At 37.4% G+C, this 22,606-nt stretch overlaps 1 protein-coding gene across 1 annotated transcript in view; it reads left to right on the forward strand.

Annotated features, from left to right (window-relative positions):
• The window catches only part of LOC141925065 (von Willebrand factor D and EGF domain-containing protein-like), a 188,201-nt gene that overhangs the window by 120,260 nt on the left and 45,335 nt on the right, over positions 1-22,606 (forward strand). Inside the window, exons 18-21 of the mRNA XM_074828546.1 lie at positions 2,616-2,753; positions 5,216-5,368; positions 6,795-6,959; positions 21,702-22,592. Of these exons, the coding sequence (XP_074684647.1) occupies positions 2,616-2,753; positions 5,216-5,368; positions 6,795-6,959; positions 21,702-22,592 (1,347 nt within the window). The remainder of the gene's footprint in view (positions 1-2,615; positions 2,754-5,215; positions 5,369-6,794; positions 6,960-21,701; positions 22,593-22,606) is intronic.

The following is a 22,606-nucleotide window of genomic DNA, read 5'->3' on the forward strand; positions in this document are numbered from 1 at the left end:
CTCATTCATTTTTCTTTGACATTGTTAACAAGAAGAATTCCTGTTGTTTCTTCTTTTGACCACTGAAAGCAAGAACATCACTCACCTGAGAACAGAACTCATCCCTGAAAACTGTATTTCAATCACAAAATAATTCTTTCTTTCCCCAGATACCAGCGATTAATATAAAATTGGGGGGCGGGGAGGAAGATGGAACTATAATTTCATTTTACTTTTCAGGAAACTGAAGAAAACCCCAAGATTTGTTCATGGTTTGTAATAACCATAGAGTCCCTAAATGAGATTGCCTGTTCTTTTAGAGTCAATTTAATGTGAACACAGTCAAAAAGTTTTCCTCTGCACCTGTAGGTGGTCAGTTCCTCTCAAGACATAAAAGGACTTCATCTTCTTATCAAATTTCCCATGCAGGGATGGAGAAATAGAACTGGCTCAGAAACAGATGTTTCAACCTTGCAACCTGAAGATCTTTTATTCCTATTATTTTTATTTGTATTGTAGCAGTGCCAAAAGAATTGAGACTCCCTTGTGTTGCAGTGCACTGGAGGTCGTGCAAACAGAATAATTGACACTTCTCGGTGCAGACAGTTTTCTGTCTATTTCTGCTGCTTCTTCAGCAGCCTTCAGCCAAGTTTCAGACTTTGCAAACATTTGTCCTTGGACTCAGCTGGGTTATAATTATGCCTAAATTGATCAGATACTGTTTAAAATCAAATCTCTGTGTGAAGTGCTTGCATAGTTCCACCTTTATGTTACAAAAATCAGTCAAGTGACTGAATTTTAAAATTTAACTTGTTACTTATGGTGTTCCTTTGCTTTTTGTAATTCTCTTCTTTTTGAGATTTTAAAGCCAGCCCTTTTCAGCAAAAATAGAGTACGTAGGTGGAAGGAGAGGGCACTGATAGAGAAGTGGCTGTTGTTACTGAAACTAGGAACTTGATTCCTACCTTCATTTTCTATGATATTATGTTTAGTCTTTATATGATACTCAGAGAAAGAAAATAATTACTAATCTAATCAGAAGGTAATTAATTCAATATTTTCCATAATGTGATGTCCAATAATTTCCCAGTGCATCATCAGAAATCAGTATCAGAGAAAAGCAGTCTGATGCTACAGATGTGCTAATTATACAATAAAAATAGTAATCCAAAATGTAACAAGGGAGGAAAAAAAATAAGTTAAGCGCTGAAATACTATGTGATGTCCAACTTAAATGAAAGAAGCAAGAGTCATGCAAAACCAGAACAGCTTAGCTTGAGAAGGGACGTGGCTTTTTCACTGCTGTTCTTTTTTTTTTTTCCACAAGACAAAGCAGGCATGATAAGGTGATGTCACTAACTTTTTTAGGCAGTTCAATCAGTAGAGACTTCAATTTGAGTTTCTTAAATGGAGATGCTATTTTAACTTGAAAGGAGTAGTGGAAACTATCTGAAATGCTGAAACAATGAGAGATTATGTTGTAGGAGATGAATAATAATGCTCTGTTTTTACCATCCTGAAATTCATTCCACTGTGACAAATTTATTTTTTGAAGAAAAAAAATATTCTTTTATCCTTAGATGTTCTTTCATGATAAAGCTGGATATCTGATAAGGAACCAGCCTTTCTGTACCTTGTTGTATGTCTTGAAATGAGTTCCTGGACTCTACAGAAGGTGTCCCAATCTCCTTGGGTATTCCTACAAGGGACAAAGGGCATGCCTTAATAGAAGTGCTACAGGCTAGTTTATGACCTGCTACCAGGGCTGCATATTCTGGTAAACCAACAATAGCCAAGCAAGTTTTCTCAAGTGCACAGAGGCAGCAGCACACATACCTGAAGCCTGAGGGAGTTTTTAACAACATTATATGCGATTACTCTTACCTTTGCTGTTCAGACAGTAATTTTAACTTTTGGGTCACCTTCCCCTATAGATATTCATTAAATCATACAGAGTTGTAAATTTGAATATCAATTGCTTCAAGAGATTTTTAAAACCCTATTTCCCAAATCAGCAATAGTCAAGACACATTGTTTTGGGTTCAGATACTATAGCAGCTTATCTTCTGTCCACCAGCACTGTGGCTCAGAGACATTTTCAGAATGTTTCTTCAAATTTTAATTTTAAATAGAAAATTAAAAAAAAAAAAAATCTGGTCATTTTGTAAGGGTTACCTTCAGCCAGAGTCTATCAGGCTGGTTCATAGTAAGCTATTAGTTATGTGAGGTTCACATAGAAATGAAAAGCACAATAGGTCAGTACACAACTCTTCATATCCTAAAGACAAAATGGTGGCATTCATTGGTTTCTTCAGTATATGACAAAGATCTCACATAAACAAGACAACAAAAGCAGCATCAAAGATGTGAAATGCAGGGGAAATAATTTAACATGCACAGTTTTCTACGAGCAGCAGTCTCAAGTTCAGCACTTCTGGTGCCAATAATGACAGTAATAAACAGTGTGATAAAAGCAGGTTTAAGTGAGACAGTGGGGAATTTGGCTGTAACATGAATGACGTACCCTGTAATGAGTTTACAGCTGAGAAGTAAGCCTTAGTCTGCTTCAACATTTCAGCTGAGGAATAAACAGGGAATCTTTCCTGATTATTAACCTCCCTTTTGTTTTGCCACAGGGCTTACTTGTCAGGAAGACAGGAATGAATGTGAAGACAGTATTTGTTTTCCTGGAGTGCCTTGTATGAATACCTTTGGATCTTATGCATGTGGAATTTGCCCCAGTGGGATGAAGGGAAATGGTAAAACTTGCAAATGTAAGTGTTTTGCATGATTGATTTTAATTGATGGGGGAAAAACTGGGTTCAATTCTACTATTTATTGAGTACTTTGTCACTTGCTTGAAGTATGGACCTTTAAATATACAAAGCAGACTATTGTCATGTTATATTAATATGGATAATTGCAGATTGGTCTCTGTTTGTTATTTTTCATTGCAGATTAGTTTCATTTTGGTTACAATGAACACCCTTGCATACAAAAAAGTATTTTCCAGATGCTAGCTAGATAATTTGCTAAGGACATTCCCCATGTTCTCCACTATTTCACTCTTAAATATACCATCCACTAACATACGTAGGGAGCAAGTCCAGGATTACATTTGTTTTGGGCAAATGCTGTGTAAGCAGGGTGTAGGCTAAGAGGAAGAAGGTCCATGTGTAAATCCTTCACATCCTTTCACCTCTGTTTCCAAGGTGTGCTTTCATTAGAGGACAGAGTCCACAGCTGCAAGCTCATGCTTGGCATAAAGTCATGCCACAGGTCCCAATTAGTGAAGGAAATGACCAGGAACAATTTTACATCTGATCAGTATTTGCTTTTGGGGCAACAGACTTTGTACTCTGCTGAGACCTTCCCAGTGCATGGGATGCAACCTACTCACACTCTCCTTGTTTCAGTTGTATACATATAATAAGTCTTCTCCAAAACCAACATTTTCTTGGCCAGAAGGAGAGAAATCAACACTTGAAGTGCTTCATGTTTGTTTGTTTGTTTGTTTTTGTTTCCAAAGAAATCCAAGACACAAAAGATACAGATATTAACTGTGCAGATATTAACTTTTCCTCATACTGACTCCCAAGAGGGAAAAAAGAAAATCCAGTGTAAAAAGACTCCGTTGTAACTGCAGGATCCTGGCACCAGTGAGACTGTATTTGCCAGATTTACCAAATATCCCTTCAATCATATTGCCAAATGTCTGTACAGAATGTTTTCTTTGCTGTATTATTTGGCCACATTGGTTATTTCAAAGTGATTTTGCATCTGTTTCATTAATGCATATTTTTGTAGCTAATTTGACCAATGAAGGAAAGATATAGGAAACAATGTCCTTTTAAAACATATACCATAAAAGTAATTTTTTCCTTTGCATTTTTTTAATTACAGAAAGATTTCTCTATTTCTGAAATACACGTTTATCAGAAGGAAAAAACTTGAGGGATTCTTGACCACCCAAAATCACAGAATCACAGAATTATCTAGGTTGGAAAGGACCTTGAAGATCATCTAGTCCAACTGTTAACCTAATGCTGACAGTTCCCAACTGCACCATATCTCTCAGCGCTATGTCAACCCGCCTCTTAAACACCTCCAGGGATGGGGACTCCACCACCTCCCTGGGCAGACTATTCCAATGCCCAACAACCCGTTCTGTAAAGAAATGCTTCCTAATATCTAGTCTAAACCTTCCCTGGCGCAACTGAGGCCATTCCCTCTTGGCCTATCACTTATTACTTGGTTAAAGAGGCTCATCCCTAGCTCTCTGCAACCTCCTTTCAGGTAGTTGTAGAGGGCGATAAGGTCTCCCCTCAGCCTCCTCTTCTTCAGATTAAACACCGCCAGTTCCCCCAGCCGCTCCTCGTATGACATGTGCTCCAGACCTTTCACCAGCTGCGTTGCCCTTCTCAAGATACAAGTCTTTCTTTTTGGTTCTGATACACAGACATAACATACCTACTCATACTTCCCTTGCTTAAGCAGGTATAAAGGTTTCTGGGAGGAAGGAGGAGAAAACTGAAGTAACTTTATAGCTCTTAGAGTGGGCTATAGCTCATTGCATTGTTTAATATATATAAAGAGTCATAGTCTTAGGCTTTATTAAGAAGACAGGATATCCAACAGACCTAGAGCAACAGTTCTTTAACTTGCAACGCTATCCACATAGACTAAAATTAATTCAAGAAATTGTCTTAAAAATATGCAGAAATCAATATATTTTTTAGAGTCTCCACCAATCAATTTTCCTCTTTATATCTATATATGACACATACAGTTTGCAGCCAAACTAACTGAAGCCAACAAACATGCGCAATGAAGTTTCAGACAGAAGCTTTCAAGGAGTGGCAGGAATCAGACAGGGCACAGGTCCCAGTGTGTAGTGTAGCATCTTCATCCAAGTAACAAAGCTGTCTAATACATGGGGTCCTGGGCTGCCTTTGTGCCCTTAACTCAATATAAGATCCCTGTGCATGTTAAGTATGTCTCCCAGATAAGCAAAGTTCAGTGAGTTTAGGCATAGCAATTTTTTTCTATATTTGTGTTGAAGCTTTGCTGCATGTCAGCAGCTGACTCACCTGATTTTACTTTATTTGCTTGATGATTGGCTTCCAGAATAAATTTATGTCAGGTTATCTGATTTGCTGTTACTGTTGCTTTTTATCATCAATCACAGCTAAGCTGTAACATCTTGTTTCCTTGTCTCCATGCTTTCTTTTCACAGCTGTGCTTGCTGCTGATATTAAAAAAGCTTTAAGCATCGAAAAAGGCAATGGCAGAGGTGATTTGAACAAGACTGAGGTTAACCAACCACTGCAACCCTTAGAGGCGAAGGATTCTCCCGTAATTAAGAATTTTAACATAAGTGATAGACATGGTAGGTATACAAAGATTTAAATCTTTTTCATTTGCTGCTGTGTACATATTCAGCAATCATACATTTTACCATCTTAGCAGTAAACAGAAACAAGTTGTTTATAATACATCATAGACAGATAGAGTTAAAAGTAAAAACCCCTTTAATACATCAGATTGTGGATTGCTGCTAAACAATTTTACATGGAAGGGAGACATTACAGCTATAGCAATTAGAGTGGTCAGGCTTAACTAGAAATTGCATAAGTTCTGAGGTAGAATAAAATCACTCCAAATCTTAGTGATCAATGGAAAGTATGATATGAATGACAGCTTATGCCAGCTTGCTATAGCCAAGTGACACTGATATTTTATTTCAATATTTGATGAGAAGTCACTGAATTAAGACTGAGTTTTGAGCATAAGAGAAGATCTTAAAGTATGAACTTGACTGTGGCAGTTGTTTTTCCCAGAGGCGGAGCACTGCAGCACTCCCTAACTGCACAATGGCCCTGTTCTAATGAGTGTTGCATGTTTAGTTGATTTTCTAGTGAAAGCAGGGAGCAGAAAAATTGAGACTGGGCATATGTGTTGTGTGGGGTTATATATAAAAGATGATTTTTTTCTAACCTTCTTTCTTTATACCTGTACCAGGCCAGCCAACACCTAACCAGAACTTGCCTCTTACAGGTATCCATCATAATGCTGTAGATAAGGTGCAAGAATAATGCTGAAAATACTTGAGAATCATGATGGAGAACTCACTGGAGGCAATTAAAAAAGATCTACAACCATCATTAAGATTTTATTCATCATCTGTTCTCTGTCTTGACACTATTAAATACTTCACAGGCAGTTCATATACACTTGCTATTCAGTGACATCATAAGTGATAAAATATTATATACTACCAGAGTGTTAAATTTTGCACGTAGTTCTAAGATAATTAAAGTAGTCTCCTGTCATATGAGGTTTGACACATTAAGGATGATTTCTAGATCAGAAACATATGTACTTAACAGTGTATTTTTAAAGGTGGGGTATATGTGCTGTAAGGTTTGATGATTACCTTCCAATTCTAAAAGACCAAAAGGATGTCAAATAATACAGTTTCTTACTCAGTTAATCTTTCACTTATGCTGAAAATTACAGTTTCTATACTATCCATGATAAATACCAAACAACTTTGAGTAATAAACTTGAAAACATGTAATTAGAGGACTAATAAATCTTGCTTTAATGAGAAACAGCTGTTCTGCTACACTGTGCCTACAGGACATTCTCATATTTGGCTCAAGGTTTGGGAACATTCTGCATTAATTAGACTTTAAAAGAATAAAAGCAGTTATAAAGCTTTAGCTGGGCTCAGGCAGTCACTGCTTAATTTTACATATGCATTTAGTTTGAGAAATTAAAAATAAACATGCTTGAATTCCCTTCTTTTTTAGGCCATGCAACACCACTGTCTCATATTACTACCTGTGGCAACAGGCCATGTTTTCCTGGAGTGTTATGTTTTGATCGGAAACCCCCTTACATCGGATATGTTTGTGGCCGGTGTCCAGCAGGGTTTTTTGGAAATGGTCGAATCTGTACCAAAGTTCCCAGACCAGGTACTTTCTAATTTTTAGAATTTTAAAAAGGTTTTGCATACAAAGGCTGTAACAAAATATGAACTAATATGGCATTACAATACAATGTACCTTATAATCAAACACTGAAGGCTTTTTTCTTTCACTCTTACCTGACGAACACCTGGCAGGTCTTATTTCAGGAATACCTGGCTCTATCAGTCAAAATTCAATAGATTAATCACCTCATTTGCCACTAGGGAGAATTCTTCACAACAGGACTTACTAGATGGTATGAATCACCTCATCTGTATGTCTGCCACAGCACTGGCATAGGATTTCAAAACATGCTTCCTCCTCAGTAAGATCAGAACATGACACATGCCAGTATCACTCCCCTTTCCTTCTTTCCTAATTCTTTTGCTGCAAGGTATCTGTTCTCCAAGGTGACCTGTGAAGATGATGAGAAACAAAGTGTCATGCAAGAACAACTATACCAACAACTAAAGGCAACAGATAATTAAAGCATTTCAATAGTATCGTTCATAGCCTGAGCAATAATATTCCTTAGGGAGCTCTGAAACACAGTTGGTCCCATTAATCTCTGAGGACTGATCATTAGAAGAGGTCTTCTGCTGTGATAAAAGAAAAGCTGGGTCCTGACCTCAGGCAGAAAGTGGCAATACCATAGCAACCACTCATCAGTCATCCGATCCTGCTCGCTCTCAATGAAATTCTCATAATTCAGTGTATGGTTCTCTAGGGACAGTCTGGATGGTTGTCCCCTTTTCACTGCACAGAGTGATTTGCCAAGAGAACTCATGTTTATTCCTTAATAACAGTAGTTACTAGGTCAGATTTCTTGGTTTTCTTCTAAGTATTTTTTCTTAAGTACTCAAGATGGACTGGCTTGAAACCTGTCAAATTGTTCCACAACCTCCTACATTTGACAAACCCACCGCCACTTCCCATTGTGTATCCAAATCAATGACTGTTACCTTGGTGTTATATTTTAATGCACACTATCAAAGTGGAAGCAATTTTACTGCTTAGTGTAGGTATCATCCAGTCTCTTTGAACTATAAATTGATTTTAGCCAGTTCTCTGAAACTAAAGGTCACAAAAATAAACCCAACATTTTTCTTTCTGTAGCAATGAGTATGTACAAAGTATTACTTAGTCTGTCAGAGTCACTAAGTCAGCTATTGACTCTTCTATAACTTGGTGAGGCTGTAAAAGCAATTGAGAAAAAAAATTATCATTGTGCATATAAACTAACATTTCTGTTATTGCCCAAAGCTTCACCTTGTCGTTAATAGGATAATGGGATATACGTTGTACACCCCAAAGGTCATTTAAATGCTGTTGAGTAGAGCAGATAGTCTACAGCTGTAGGTACTAGTACAGTAAATCAGGCACGCTTACATTGTGCTTATATAAACATTAAAAAATAAATTTGTGTATATTCTAAAATGGGAAGCGTAGACAGTAGTTGCCGTTTACTGTGATTCATACCCGTCATACACAACTCCAGGCAAGATTTAAGAAATATCCCAAGTATCAGGATCTGAGACTAATACATGATTCTTTCAGAAGCGAGCTGTATATCAGAGGCTGGGGGACTGGTTTTCTTTTTCCTCTCAAAGTCCATGACTTCATGTTGCAAATGTGGCCATACAACCAGCTTGAGCACTTTGGGGAGGGAATGAAGAAGAATTATTTTTTATTCCATCAGAACCTTAAATTCACTCATGTGAATTATATCACAATATAAACGACGAGAATCTTGTGCCTCAGGGTTAAATGAGAGTAGTCATTTGTTTTAATATTCAGAAATGAAAGCAATTGCTGCAGCTGTATGTGTCCTAATTTATGACCAAAATGATCGGTTTAACTTTCTTTCCCATGTGCTTTGCTAGTTGAAGCAGACGTATTGTATAGCATTGATGATTAAAAGATATCAGACAAAAAAGAATGAACTTCCAATTAGATTTATGTACAGTTATGGATTATGATTATTGTGAAATCCTCCCTGTTAGAATAAGAGCTTCTCTCCCTTGTAACTTATGCTATCAGTCTTCAAATGAAACAGAACAAATCCTCTTCAGTTTGCTACAGTGCTTGTGAAGGTACTGAGATTATGTGCCACTTCTTTCCAACTCTAGTAATTTTAATCTAAAAATACTCTTGTTAATGCCTATTTTGTACTTTTATTGGCTGCTTTTGACATGAAGTTACACTCACTTGTTGTGATTTAAGGATTAAAGGATAAGTATTTTTTCATACAGAAATGAAAAAAATTACCCAACTGCCTTTGTAGACTACTGAGGAGAAAAAATATGCCAGAAGAAAATTGTTTCCTAAATCAGTGTTTGATGAGCTGCACCCAAAAGTCCTTCAATTTTGATTTATAATTAACAAAGTACCATTTCCCCAGCATTGATATGTGATAGATATTAATCTTTTGAGGTACCTGACTTACTGAAAACCATGTAACTCCACAAATAAGTTTCTGAGCTATATTTACCTGCTCTGCCAACAATGCAGGGCCTCATTCTATTCTCACTTACATGTTTTATCTGGCTTATATCAGTCGTTTGTGCCAGTTTAAATCAGTCAGACGTGGTTGCAATTGTTCTTGAAGTACAACAGATTAGTCTTAAGGAAAAACTTCAACAGTATCAAAGCTGGTATGGAATTTCATATATAAAGGGAAATTATTATTTTTAAAAATACATTCTTATATCAGAAACAAAAAGCTATTTCACTCCCTTCAAAATCCATAAAGCAGGTATTCTACATTTTTTTTTAAAAAATACTAGTAGGATCAAAAGTCCCTTAATTCTATTGGCATTGAAATAAAGAGGAAAGTCTAAGGAATTTAAATTTGTTCAGGCTTCCCTGGGCACATTTCACATTTGTATAAAATATCTGTTACCTTTTTGTTAGAAAAGACTGATCTATTAAATCAAACCATGCAGTATCATTGGTCATATTCTTGGCATAAAGAAAATGAATATATCCTAATGGGGGATGCTGGTGATGTTACTGCATGCTGCAATATTAGTTCTCGTCAGACACTACTGGTATTTCTCTAGACTGGTTTCATCACTCACAGTCACAGAGATACCCATCTGTTTGCACTTTCTTTAGCAGGTTAGAGAGGTTGGTGTCATCACAAAAGATTTATTTTTTTCCTATTAGTAAATCAGCAATTTTACTGGACAAAGCAGTGCCACATCCATCACCAATAAAAGATTGTTTGTTCAGAGCCAGATCTTTCTGCCTCTTCTGGTTTAGGGAGCCGAAGATCAAGGGAGAGGGTTATTTTATGATCTCTGTAATCGAGTTCTGTTTTTCCATTCTGAACACCACTGCTAGCTCTCCTGCCATAGCAGTTAATTTGCAGTATTGTAGACATTTGGCACTTGATATACTTTTGTATGTGTCAGCTATTTGTTATGTTTACATACTCTGTGTTTTACACTATTCCAGTATCTGCACCATACTTCTGAATTCACTTTGATTTTACATCAGAGAGACCTCTGTGACCTTCTCATTTGCACCACTGTCAGATCAACATCAAGGTGTGGATTTAAAAGGAGAATAAAATGTTTTGAATTAAAAGAATGTGTGTGTTTAAACACATAGTGCTCAGTCTAACACCAGGGGAACGTATTAGTCTTAAGTTTTACATTCTTAACTTCTAACTTTGAAATCACTGCTGTCATTATTAGCACTCATCATTGATCACTGTCCATGAAAAATAAATAACTCCAGTAAGAGCTTTGGTCACCAACCCAAGGTTTCATCTCTGGAGCTGACTGCAGGAGTAGGGACCTCTTACTGCCTGGAACCAATCAAATGATTTTGCTTCAAGAGATGACTGAAGAACATAATAGACTCCTTTCATCTCTTATCTAACAGAATTGATGAATTTGCATTAAAAAGAGCAAGGCCTAAATTCCAGTCTCACTTACACCAGTGTAAATCATCAATGATTCCATTAAATGAATAGCATTACCCTAATGGAGTGAGCCGAGCACTGTTCCTGAAAGACACATCTTAAAACCTGTTAAGGTAGGCACAAAACACACAGAACTTTTAAATACGAAATCTGTATGTACCAGTAGGTGCAGATAAAACACACTTTTCAGCATTCAGAGGGTGTTTTGCAATGAGTACCTAAGCAGTGTTGACATGGTTTATGCAATGAGTTACAAGGCTTACTTGAAGGCAGGAATATTTTGATGGTGCAGTCATTAGCTCTGAAATTGTCTGAGGTCCTTCCAAAGAAGGCATAACAGAAATACCAGATAAATAGTAAATAATAGTCTGATTTGCCTCTGTGAGGTAGTAGCTCTCAGCTATTCTTGTGGGCTCCAAAACCAGGAAGCATTGCATCTCAATGCCGTGGCTTCCAGCTCCTAACTCTGACTCAGGCCATTGAAACTGTCCACAATTCATCTTTGGAATTTATGGTGGAAGGTGCCAATCTCTTTCATAAACTATGTTTCAGTGTTTCTAGTTTGTGTATTTCAGGACAAAAATGTACATTTTTTCAGGCTGACTAGTTATGATGTAATGATGTCTCCTTCAAGGGGGACATGATGAAATGGCAACTGAAGTGGGGTTGGAAATGCCACACAAAGACATTCTATATAAATTTGGACTCATGAAGGACACAGTTTTGCAAATGGTATACCAGTAATCTTCGCACAAGGCCAGGACCAGCCTGGCATTTTGGGCATAAACTGTGACCCTTTCCTGCCCTTTGAGTATGTAATTGCCACTGAAAATCCACTCCCGTACTTGTCAAGATAGAAAGGGAATCTGAGAGTCTTTCTGATGGCTTTCTCCTCCTTAGGGATACCTAATAAAATATTAAGTATTTTCAGAAAAATATCAACAGAGGCCTGTACGGTATATGCTATGACCCAAACATAACAACTAAAGTGGGCACAGTGGGAAGAATATGTTTAGATAATTTAAAAGATAAACGGTTTCCAGCTTCACTGATCCATATACTCTGTCAATCCAGAATTTGTTAAGTGCTTCCAATACAGATGATATATTTAGGAAATGATGTAGCTCAGCAATAGAAGACCAATGAAGCCCAAGCCATAAAACCAGTAGGGAAGAGGACTCAGCTATATGCCATGAATAATATTTACATTCAATCAGAACATCAAGTACAGATTACATTTCTCTCCTACCAAGAATGTGCCACGTTTTGCTTAAGCAATCACTGTGCCATCATGAGTTTTAAGTGATAATAACACCTCAGTCACCAGCAAATAATCTATGGAGGATACAGGCCTTGTAGCTTTTTACATTGACAAAACAGAGAGCAAGATTATTTCCTCTTAAAATTTCCAAGCTCATTTGATGATCTAGCTATAATAGCACACAGCTTTTAAAGAGAGCCATCCCTGTTTCCACAAATTTGATAAGATTGCTGTTTTGTTAAAGGCACTTAGAAGCCCTTTAAAACTGTAACTAACTCATACTGGGCTGATATCCTGGCCCCATTAAAGCAACACAAGAGTTTTTCTACTAACTGCAAAGCAGGAGTTGAAGACAAAGGATTCATAAGCAATGCAAAGCACAGTACAGTGCAGGGGGATAAAAACAGGTGTGAAATATACAGACTCATCATTGCTCAGGATAAATTTAGGACTAGTTTCTTAACGTCTTGCTGTTGTTGATGAACAGGTACCTACAGATGTAGTGGCATTCATTTCTCTGGACTTGCAGAATCAGTTCATTGTCAAACCATGTGAATTTTGCTCCCAAAATTACATGTCACATGTATGGAGCTAGTTCATTTCTGAAAGGACACAGCAACAGCCTATAGCTACACACAAAACAACTGATCCTCTGAGATGCAGGAGAAAATTATCTCTCATGCTGATAATTTATTAGATTAAGAATTTCACAGAATCATAGAATACCCCAGGTTGGAAGGGACCTTGAAAGATCATCTGATCCAACCTTTGATTTCTCAAAGAGAATTTATCTCATATATTATCATAAAAATGCAAAAGACTTTTGTATTTTTTTGTTTTGTTTTAATTTCTATAGGACAATAGGGTAGAACTGCACACTGGAGAGAATCACCAGAGTTGTCTGGTCTATAAATGGTGGAACAGCTGATAAATCTTTTATATCACTAAAAAATAACAGTTCTCATTAACAGTTTCTCCATGTTAACACACATTGCTTACAGTACTTACAGAATATTGTCTTAAAAATCTCAGATTTGAATCAAGCTATTGATTTATGAAATTTTAAATTCTTCTTAAGCTAATGTAATAACTCACAGGAAAGGTAATCTTTAAAATGCCTTCTTTCCTTCTCCCCCAGATGCCTCTGGGCAGTTCATAACTTCCCTTTATATTTGTTTGAATGCAAAAAAAAAAAAAAAAACAGGGACTTGTTGTCTTCTTCATAGCTATTTATGTCACAGTGTTCAATCTCTAAGTGACCTCAGCTTGCTTCAAAATTCTTGCTCCATTAAACACAATAATTTCCATAATACATCCTCAGAGCCTAAGAGAGGAAAAGATTAAACACAATACTGTTGCTAGCTGAAGTGCCACTATCAAATGTCTGTACTTGCTCATCCCAATACTCTTTCAAAGAAAACTACAAACATTATAAAGGCAAATCTCATAATATGACTGTCCCCAAAATTCCACCATGGAATTCAAAGGGCAGAAGCAAGTTTTTTTCAAGAGCCGAAGACACCTACGCTGGTAAAGAGCTGTAGCTAAATAACCATACTTCAGGAACTGTTGCATTAACGGCATATGCTGTTCAGATAGAAGCTAAGCTTCAAATTCTGCACTAATGCTGCTTAGCTTGGATTTAGGGATGCTGACCGCTCTTCTACACTGCAACCTGAATTCAATGTACATTGTTCATAGTCTTTATGCACAGGTAAAAGAACACACCATTTATAATTGCTAACCTACTGGCAATAGTGAAAAACCCATTTGGTTAAACTAGATACAAATTAACAGAACTGACTAAGAACTTTTGTGACATACCATCTGAAAACATATTATTGAAATTCCTTGCTTTTTGTTTTCTACATTAGAAAGAAACTATAGACAGTTGTCAACCTAATCACTTGAAATTGTGGAGAATTCCATAAAAGCATGATTTCACTGAGGGTATTTATATGTGCTTATATGGTATTAAAATAGATTCATTACTTGGTCTCCAGCAAGGCATAGTTCAGATTGTTTCTTAGCTTTCATATGTAAAGTAACTCATTTTTATGTGTTTACAGCCCCAAACAACATAATTATAGTTTTAGACCATTTAATTCTTGAATCGAATAAAGGGAGAATTTCAGTAAAATATTCAAATTTAAGCTATTTTTTCTTTGAAGAAATATTATGGATTTTCTTTTGAAGAAATGTTATGAACTTTATAATCTATTATTATAGTTCTAAAGCATTCTACATAGATGTTTCAGAGAATTAGACAGGGATGCTTCAGAGATGATCTGTCTTGATTTAGCCTATTTTATATATAACTCTCAGCCTGTTCAAGCCATGAAAGAGTCTGAAGGCCCATGAGGCATCATCAGATAAGAATACAGTTTCTATTAATTTTTTCATCTCTCGCAGTGCTGAGAAGTAAAATATACTGTCAATTCCTGAATAGAAAATATAATTTAGTTTTATGAACTGTATCTTAATACAGTCTTTGTAACTGCTGAAATAATACAGTTGCAGACTCAAGTAATTGGAGAAGGTAGAACACAAAGAGGAGAGGTAAAAGTTCAGACCTGAAAGATGAACAAGGGATAATGAAAGAAAGGACAATAAAATAGTTATGAGAGGGTTAAGTGAGTGATCCACAGTGTTTTGAAACACAACCATACTTCTCCTTCGCTTCCTGTTTTGATAGCTGGATATTCAGAGAAAAGCACAGGAAAAGCACTTCTGAAAAGTGCAGCAGAGAATGGGTTAGACCTGAGGAATGTAAAGAGCACGGAAAGAGATCTAGTAACAAAGGAGCAAGAGGAGCAAGGCTCCTGTGCAAGGGGTGAGAGCACATCAAACGCGTTGAGTTTTTCCAACCCCTAGGAGAGAACTTTTCAATTAAATCTTGAAATAAACTGGAAGGTAGGAGACGTGTTTGAGAAAACATTGTTTGTAAAAACATAGCTGGTTTATAAATCTCCATAAACAATCCAAAAAAATACTGATAAAGAAAAATATTGATAGAGGGAAAAAAAATCCCTGTTTGGGGAACATGCTCATATCTTTGCCATCAGTAATTCTTACACCATTTTTAAAAACACTGTCTCTAGTGACCCTGATGTTAAAATTTCTATTGAAAACTTAGAGAAAACATCAGAAAAGTAAAAAAAAAAACAAAAACAAAAAAAAAACCCAACCAACAACCAACAAACAGAGTCTGCAAACAAAGTACACAAAGTGCATTATTTTCCTCAAAGGCCTATTCTTCTGTATACTTATTGTGTTCATTGCCTTCTTGCACAGTTCTTGCACTTTGCCTGCGTATGATGCCTTGTCCCAAGAATCTTACTAACCAAAAGCTGATGGATACCTCTTTGGAACGCAGATTCACATATATCACGTGAAAGTGTCATGTATTAGGATAAGTTTCATATTTAAAACTCTTTCGCTACTTTCAGATTTGAGTGTCATTCTAGAAATCGAGCTTACAGCCTGACGCTACAATTATCTACTCAGGGCACCTAAAAAGGAGCTGATCATTTAAAATCTATGGAGAAAACTGTCTTAAATTAATGTATACTAAATCAGTATTAATGCCTGAACCCTATGGTTTTTGTTTGTCTTAGTCTCTAAATTATAATGTTCTCTACTGAAAAAGTTTTATGAATAGAAAAATGTTTTGTATAAAGAAAGAGCTATGTCTAAGAAAAATCTTTCTAAGGTGTTGTTTTGGTATTTGTTGAGTGTGAAAGGGATTATCTTTATGTATTTCTTGACATATCTTAGATAAGACTGAAATGTTCTCTAACATGTAGTCGGAAATATAATTTTTATGCTCATAAACTGCTTCTTGACTGAGCATCTCAGAACTCTCATTTTCTTTAAATACATCAGTTAATGAATTGAGATGCCAATTATATTATTCTGAAAACCTAGAGGCAAATGAACCATACAGTGATGCAAACAAATACAAAAGACCTTTAATGCGACATAAGCAAACACACTCTCTCTTCTTGAGGTAGTATTTTCTCATATAATCACATAGGATTTCAACACCCCAGAACTGCAAAAGGACCATCTTGGGGTCTAGACCTCATTCCGTTTGTGGGAATTTACTCTGAATACAAGGAGATTCATAAACAAAGTTTAGTGGGTGAGCTGGCTGAAGATCACAGGTTTTGTCCTGCACGAAAAGCATTGTGTTAGAGCAGAATGATTTTGTATTTCATACACACAAAACAAATTTGCGTTGCAAATTATGAATGGTGTTACAGAATTGTTATGTGCAGCTGCAGCCACATTTGACAAACAAAAGAGTCTGAAGCAGAGCAATAGTTATAATCAGAAGTGGCTGAGTGATGCAGACTCCACAGAATATTCCCTGTTGCTCATGATTTTGGTAGGTGAAGGAAAAGAAAATTGCTCACCAGGTAGCAACATCAGCAACACCATCTCATTTTCCATCAGGCTAAAACATAGCTCAGAGACAGTGAACTAGATGTTCACCTTTTAATTTCATCATTAAAGCAACAAGGGAGTAAATTTACCCATCACAGATGTGGTGGTTTGAGAGCACAGATTTTACTAAGACTGAATGCGCCCGTACAGATGGATACAGAGTCATGCGACAGCTTTGTTCGTGTGCTGACCTGTCTGGATGTCAGGCACGCTAGGCCCACAAGCTCTCTCATTCTGTTAGCCCAGCACAAGCCAAATAGCCTGGCTGGTTCGTCCTGTCTGCCTATGCACAGCTAGTGGCTCGCAGGCAGCTCCACATCATTTCCTGATTTGTGAATTCCAGATCCGGGCACCTCTTAGATAAATGTTATTACTCATATCCTTTATTTCCACATTTTTCAAAGTTGGGATTAACTTTTGCCTGTGCCTACTTCCAATGTGTTGTGTGTTCCTAAACTCTTTTACAACACAGATGACTTTTCAATTTTTGACATAAAAAATAAGTAAAGAAACATGAGCTCTAAACTTAAGCTCCTATCTAAATTTACAATAATATCCCAATCTCAATGAGTCTTTAAAATGCTTTTGTTTCTACAAAAATAATCCTGGAAGTACACCCTTTGTGAATCTTGGGAAGTTGAAGCTGTACCTCACTTAAAGGAGGTGAGGAATTTTTTCTGGGAGTTACTGCTTGTGATTGTAAGAGAAGGGACATCAGTGATCAGCATCTGAAAGTGGGGAAATTCTGGATGCTTAAGAGGAAGGAAGGGAGAATCAAAGCTATATTTCTGAATATCTGGGAGAGGGAAGACATTAGGGTATGCTTGGATGGCTAAACAGAAGATTTAGGAATTAAACACACTCTGACTAAAGAAGAAAGTTATGCCAGAACTTAATCAAATAAACCAGCAGATAAGAATTGATGGAAAAACAGAATTTCCCTAGAGCTTCCTATTGACAGCTGCTCCATTTCCCCTTTCTCACCAAGTAAATACAGAAAAAAATATTAATGTGGAAAAGTAGAGAGAGAAATGGGGTGATCTTTAATACTCTGATAACAAGACTTCTTAGACCAGTGTAATTTTTCTATTCTCTCTTGACATTTTAAATAAGATTTATGTCCCGGTAGATGTTTCAAATTTTAAATGATGACCCACATAGTGTAATATGTCAGAAGAGCATTTCTCTGTCGTCATTCTTCTGAATGAGAAATGTGCTAGACAGCATGTACTACTAAATGTTAATAGCTCTAAAACTACACAAATTGTAAATTTATTGAACTGTGTTAATAATGAGATGATTTCTTAAACTATTCACAGAATTCTGAAATAGTTGTAACCGGACCAGAATTAAAGGTGCCCATAATCCTCTGAACTGACAGGTGATCTTTCTAAGGAGGAGTCACTCTTCACTCTCTACCTGCAGAGTAGACTGGTTTGGGGCATTTTATTAGATGAGAAGAGAGAACAGCACTTGAGATTACATGGCGATGCTCATAGTGTCTCCCTCATGTCATTACATAAAAAAGTAACATTTAAAAAACAAAATGTAAGTTTCTAATGCTAATAGCTGCAAAGAGAAGCATGGCAGTGAAAAGGTAACAAATATTCATTTCTACAAGAAGTTTAAGCAAGTGTTTGAGATGTCAGCTGCTAGTTGTAGGCCAGGATGGGGCTGTATCCAAGGCACATGGCTTGGGAAGGAAGGTGTGGAGGTGCATAAGTTTAAGACCAGCAAAGTCTTGGGTGAACGGCATAGAGGACTGTGGCAACCAACCTGGTCCACCCTGTCCCAGGCAGAGTATGAAATGGGTGCTGCTTCTCTGGGAACAGAAATGGTTGGGGTTGGAAGGGGATGTGATTTCTCTTAATTCAAGTCTGGATATGGCCTTTTTCTGAAAGCTTGTAAATGCAAAAAAATAGCCAGAAACTCAGGAGAGAGAAAATATATTAGATTTCTTTTCTGTGTTTCAGTGCTGATATCTCACCCTGGGTTTAAGAGACTGTTGAGTGTCTTCCCTGTTTGTGAACTGCTGTTTTCACTAGCTTATATAGTCATTTTATTACCTTCAGAATGAACATGATCCTCTTCAACTACAGATATCTAGAAGTTCACTATAAAATGCAATTCAAGTGAGAGAAGAAATCAGAATTTGCTGTGCCTTAACAATGCCATGATGGTGTTGGCAAGAATGAACTGGAGACTGGTTATGACGATTCTGATTTATGAGCTTAGTGCGAGCGGCACAAAATACCTGAAACACCGGGCAAGCCGAAGGCTGGGGGTTCTCATGTGGGGGAACTCCTGCACCACATAGATGGAAAGTGTCCTGGTGTTGAGTTGTATGAGGGATGTTAAACTTCTGTCCTGGAAATTTGCCCTCTGTCACCCTTGTTCTAATCTTCCCCAGATAGAGGGACAACAGAGGAATCTATCTTCTCGGGGCCTGATCTATATGGTATTACGCTGTGCTTACAGTGGTGTAACTCCGTCGATACGAATGGAACACCTGCCATGCACAGCTGGAGCAAAGCAGCAGGTTCTCGGTCTCTTATCTACCTCTGTGGAAAAATAAACTCAATCGTTCCACTGTTGCACATTTCCCCATTAGTATAGGCAGAAATACTGACAGGTAGTGAAAATGTATTTTTGTATAGTCATATAACCTTGAGCACTTTGCCTTGTCATTTTTTTGTTATTTTCATCCAGTCCAATATGTAATCATACACTGGCATCACAGAGAAACCAGATTCACGCAATCACAGTCCTGCATTGATAATGGGTTATACATTTGAAGATATTGATCGACTGCAAGGAAAATAAATTGAAGTAATACAAGATTTGAGAAAGCTGCTGACTACAGACAACTGAGTCTGCAATCTTTTGGTACACTTCTTTGTTTTAGCTAATTTAGATATCTGGAAAACTGCAGAAAGAAATTTTCAGGTATTCCAGAAAAAAATCTATCATATTCAAATCCTAACTAAGTTGCACAGTATCACTATTAGTAAAAATCTGAAATAATGAAAGCTGAGAGGACACTAGTCAACGCATTTGAATGATGACAACATCTTATGAAGTTTAGCGGCCTCTACAGAGTGGATGAGGGACCTTGATCAGTATATATCATAATGAGCAACCAACCAAAATGTATCACTACTCTTCACTGGTAATATTACTTGAGATGTAAAAATTGCATTATCGTAGATACACTCAAACAGTATACTCCCCCTTATAGGGAAGGCTGAAGCTTGTTTGCAGGATATCACCCGATAAAGAAATAAAAGATTTCCCTTTCTCAGATAGTTACTAGTTACTAAAATTTAGTCAGGAGGAAAACCCATTTAATTATGACACAGTGGAAGGAGCTCAAAGCTATAATCAGGGCTCATTTTGGAAATTTGTCAGAGAGGTCATTCAGACCTTCACTGTCATTCCTGTTGATTTCTGATCCCTGAATCAAATTTTCTAAAGGCAGTAATGATCATCTATTACTGATAATTTTCTATGGGGATATTTCTTACATCTTTCATTCATTTTTAAAAATCCTTTGACTTCTATCCTCTCATGCTCTTTTTGCTGACATCCTCTCTGCTTCACCATCTCTTTTCTTCCATTCTGTGTACCTTATCATTCATCCTTACTTTGGACAGTAAAGTCCGTGTATTTACCTACTGCTTTACTCAATACTATGTATTTACCTACTGACATCCATAGCTTGATGCAGTACCATTGTAAAACTCCAAAACATTATGCTTCAGGGAAATAAAAACTCATCAGCCACCAGTAGAATGACACTGTTTATCAGCCAGATAAACACAACCTTGGATGACAGGATTTACTTTGATCTAGTCAATGCTCTAACTTTCATTTTGACTCTTGTCAAGCATTGTAAACTTTTCCTTGCTAACTATGGCTAATTTCAACATCAATAGGAGTTTTAAGAACATGATTAATATTTACATTTAAAAAGAAGAGGTACATCCTGCATGGGGTTAACCCTACAACCAAGTGAGGTTTTTTGTTCAGGATCCAATATATTCCATTTCCTATGGAGTGAGTATGCCAGAACCGGTTAAAAATAGCCTCTTCCATTCATTAGAGTCAGCAGATGACCATTAATCTTCCTGAAAGTATTGATTCAAACTACTCGTCCCCACTTTCAAGGCCCTTCACAGACTACCCTCTCCCCATCTATCATCCCTCTTTACACAACTGAAAAGGTGGCTGGCTTTGTAACAAGCGGGTGACAGTTACAAACCAGCAGTCTCTCTTACATGCTGCCCCTCACGTCTGGAGGGAGCTGTACACAGCATTAACAAAGCTTTTCCATTTGTCTCCTTTAAATGCTTCCCTAAAACTTTCCTTTGTCATAAGGACTACAAAAGCCTTACATATACACTGGTATAATGGGACTAGAGTCTCTCTAGGACACGATCTTACCAAGGACTGTCTTAACATTGTTTATGTCTCCAGCTCCAATATCTATCTGTCCCAAACTACGATGTCTCATCTTACTCCTAAACTACAAGAGCTTGAATGCAAAGTCTGCATTATGTACTGTCTAGCAGAACATTTCCCAGCACTCTATTGCAACAAAGACAGTTAATAAGAAAAAATATTAGCTCAGGTGATCAAGAATGTAGGGTGCACCACGGAAGGGTGTACAGTGCCAAAACCTCATGGACTAGTGTAAGCAAAAATTAGTAAAGCAGCATGGCAACTGTTCTTGCCTGGCTGCAAATTAACCCCTGTAAGCCCAGTGCTGCAGCTCAAAGAATAATGCCTGACCTTCACTAAGACTTACTACCTTAGGCTCAATGTGAAGCCAGCATAAATATATTTCATCTAGTTCATGAACTGCCACCCTGTAAGTTTTTGTATTGCAGTTCCCTGTGCATCCAGTACTGGTGTTACCCATAGCAGATAACACCTTGTCATTTCTATGCCAGCCAGCATGAATGTGTCCTTAGCATATATGACAGATTAACTCTTTTTCTTCTAGAATTGATGCTATGCTGTTTACTCATAAACTAAATGTTCACTGCAGTTCCTTTAAACTCTAGACCAGCAAATCTGGCTAATATATATCTTCCTTCTGCCCTAGTTTCAAGATCTTCCCAAAGCCATGTGGATTTTGCTGGAAGAAATATTGAAGATGCTAGAGGCTCTCACCAGGAAGATGTTTTAAAGACATCAAGAAATATATATTCCCTTCTTTCCCAATCCCAAATTCCAAGACAAGAAACTACATACTTTTTGGAAAGAAACTCCACAGCCATTAACACTTCATCCCTTACAATTAAAAGGAAGACTTCACAAACTCAGGTATCATCAGCAAAAAAACCTGATATGGAGTCCACAGCACTTGAGAAACAATCTTTTCTTGAAAAAAGAAGTGATACACATACTTTTCTTCTGCACGAGGAGCCAGACCCCAGAGCTACAACTGTCAGTGCAACAACCCATACCCCTCTCCATTTTAAACAATACAAACCAGGTGCAACACGGACTGTTGCTTCTCATCACAACAGAAATGCAAGTTTATTTTTTGCAAGGCCACATTCTGTTCAGCAAACTCGTTCCAAGTACAGCTATTCTCCCAGAAAATGGCCCGGTCGAGTCACAGTCTTGAAGACTAAACCATCCCAAGATTTCCCAACAGAGCATCAGAGAGCATCTCCTTCAGCAACACACATCACCTCCTCTTTCTATTTCATAGGTTCTTCCCTTGCTACAGCTCCCCAGAATGCTGGTGTCCCAGCAGGGTCTGCTCCCCAAACGAGGCTTCCAGCACAGACCATAGCAGCCAAAAAGGCACACAACACAGCAATGGATCATGTGGAACTGCCAAAATCCAGAAGTGGGATGCATCAGAAAGACATTTGTACTAATATGCCGTGCTTTACTGGTGTGCAGTGCGAGCCAGCCGAAGATGGAGGATTTAAATGTGGGCCTTGTCCCACTGGCTACAGTGGTGATGGAATTACTTGTGAAGGTAAGGAGGAAAAC

Source organism: Strix aluco, chromosome 6, assembly GCF_031877795.1.
Source record: "Strix aluco isolate bStrAlu1 chromosome 6, bStrAlu1.hap1, whole genome shotgun sequence".
NCBI classification, from domain to species: Eukaryota; Metazoa; Chordata; class Aves; order Strigiformes; family Strigidae; genus Strix; species Strix aluco.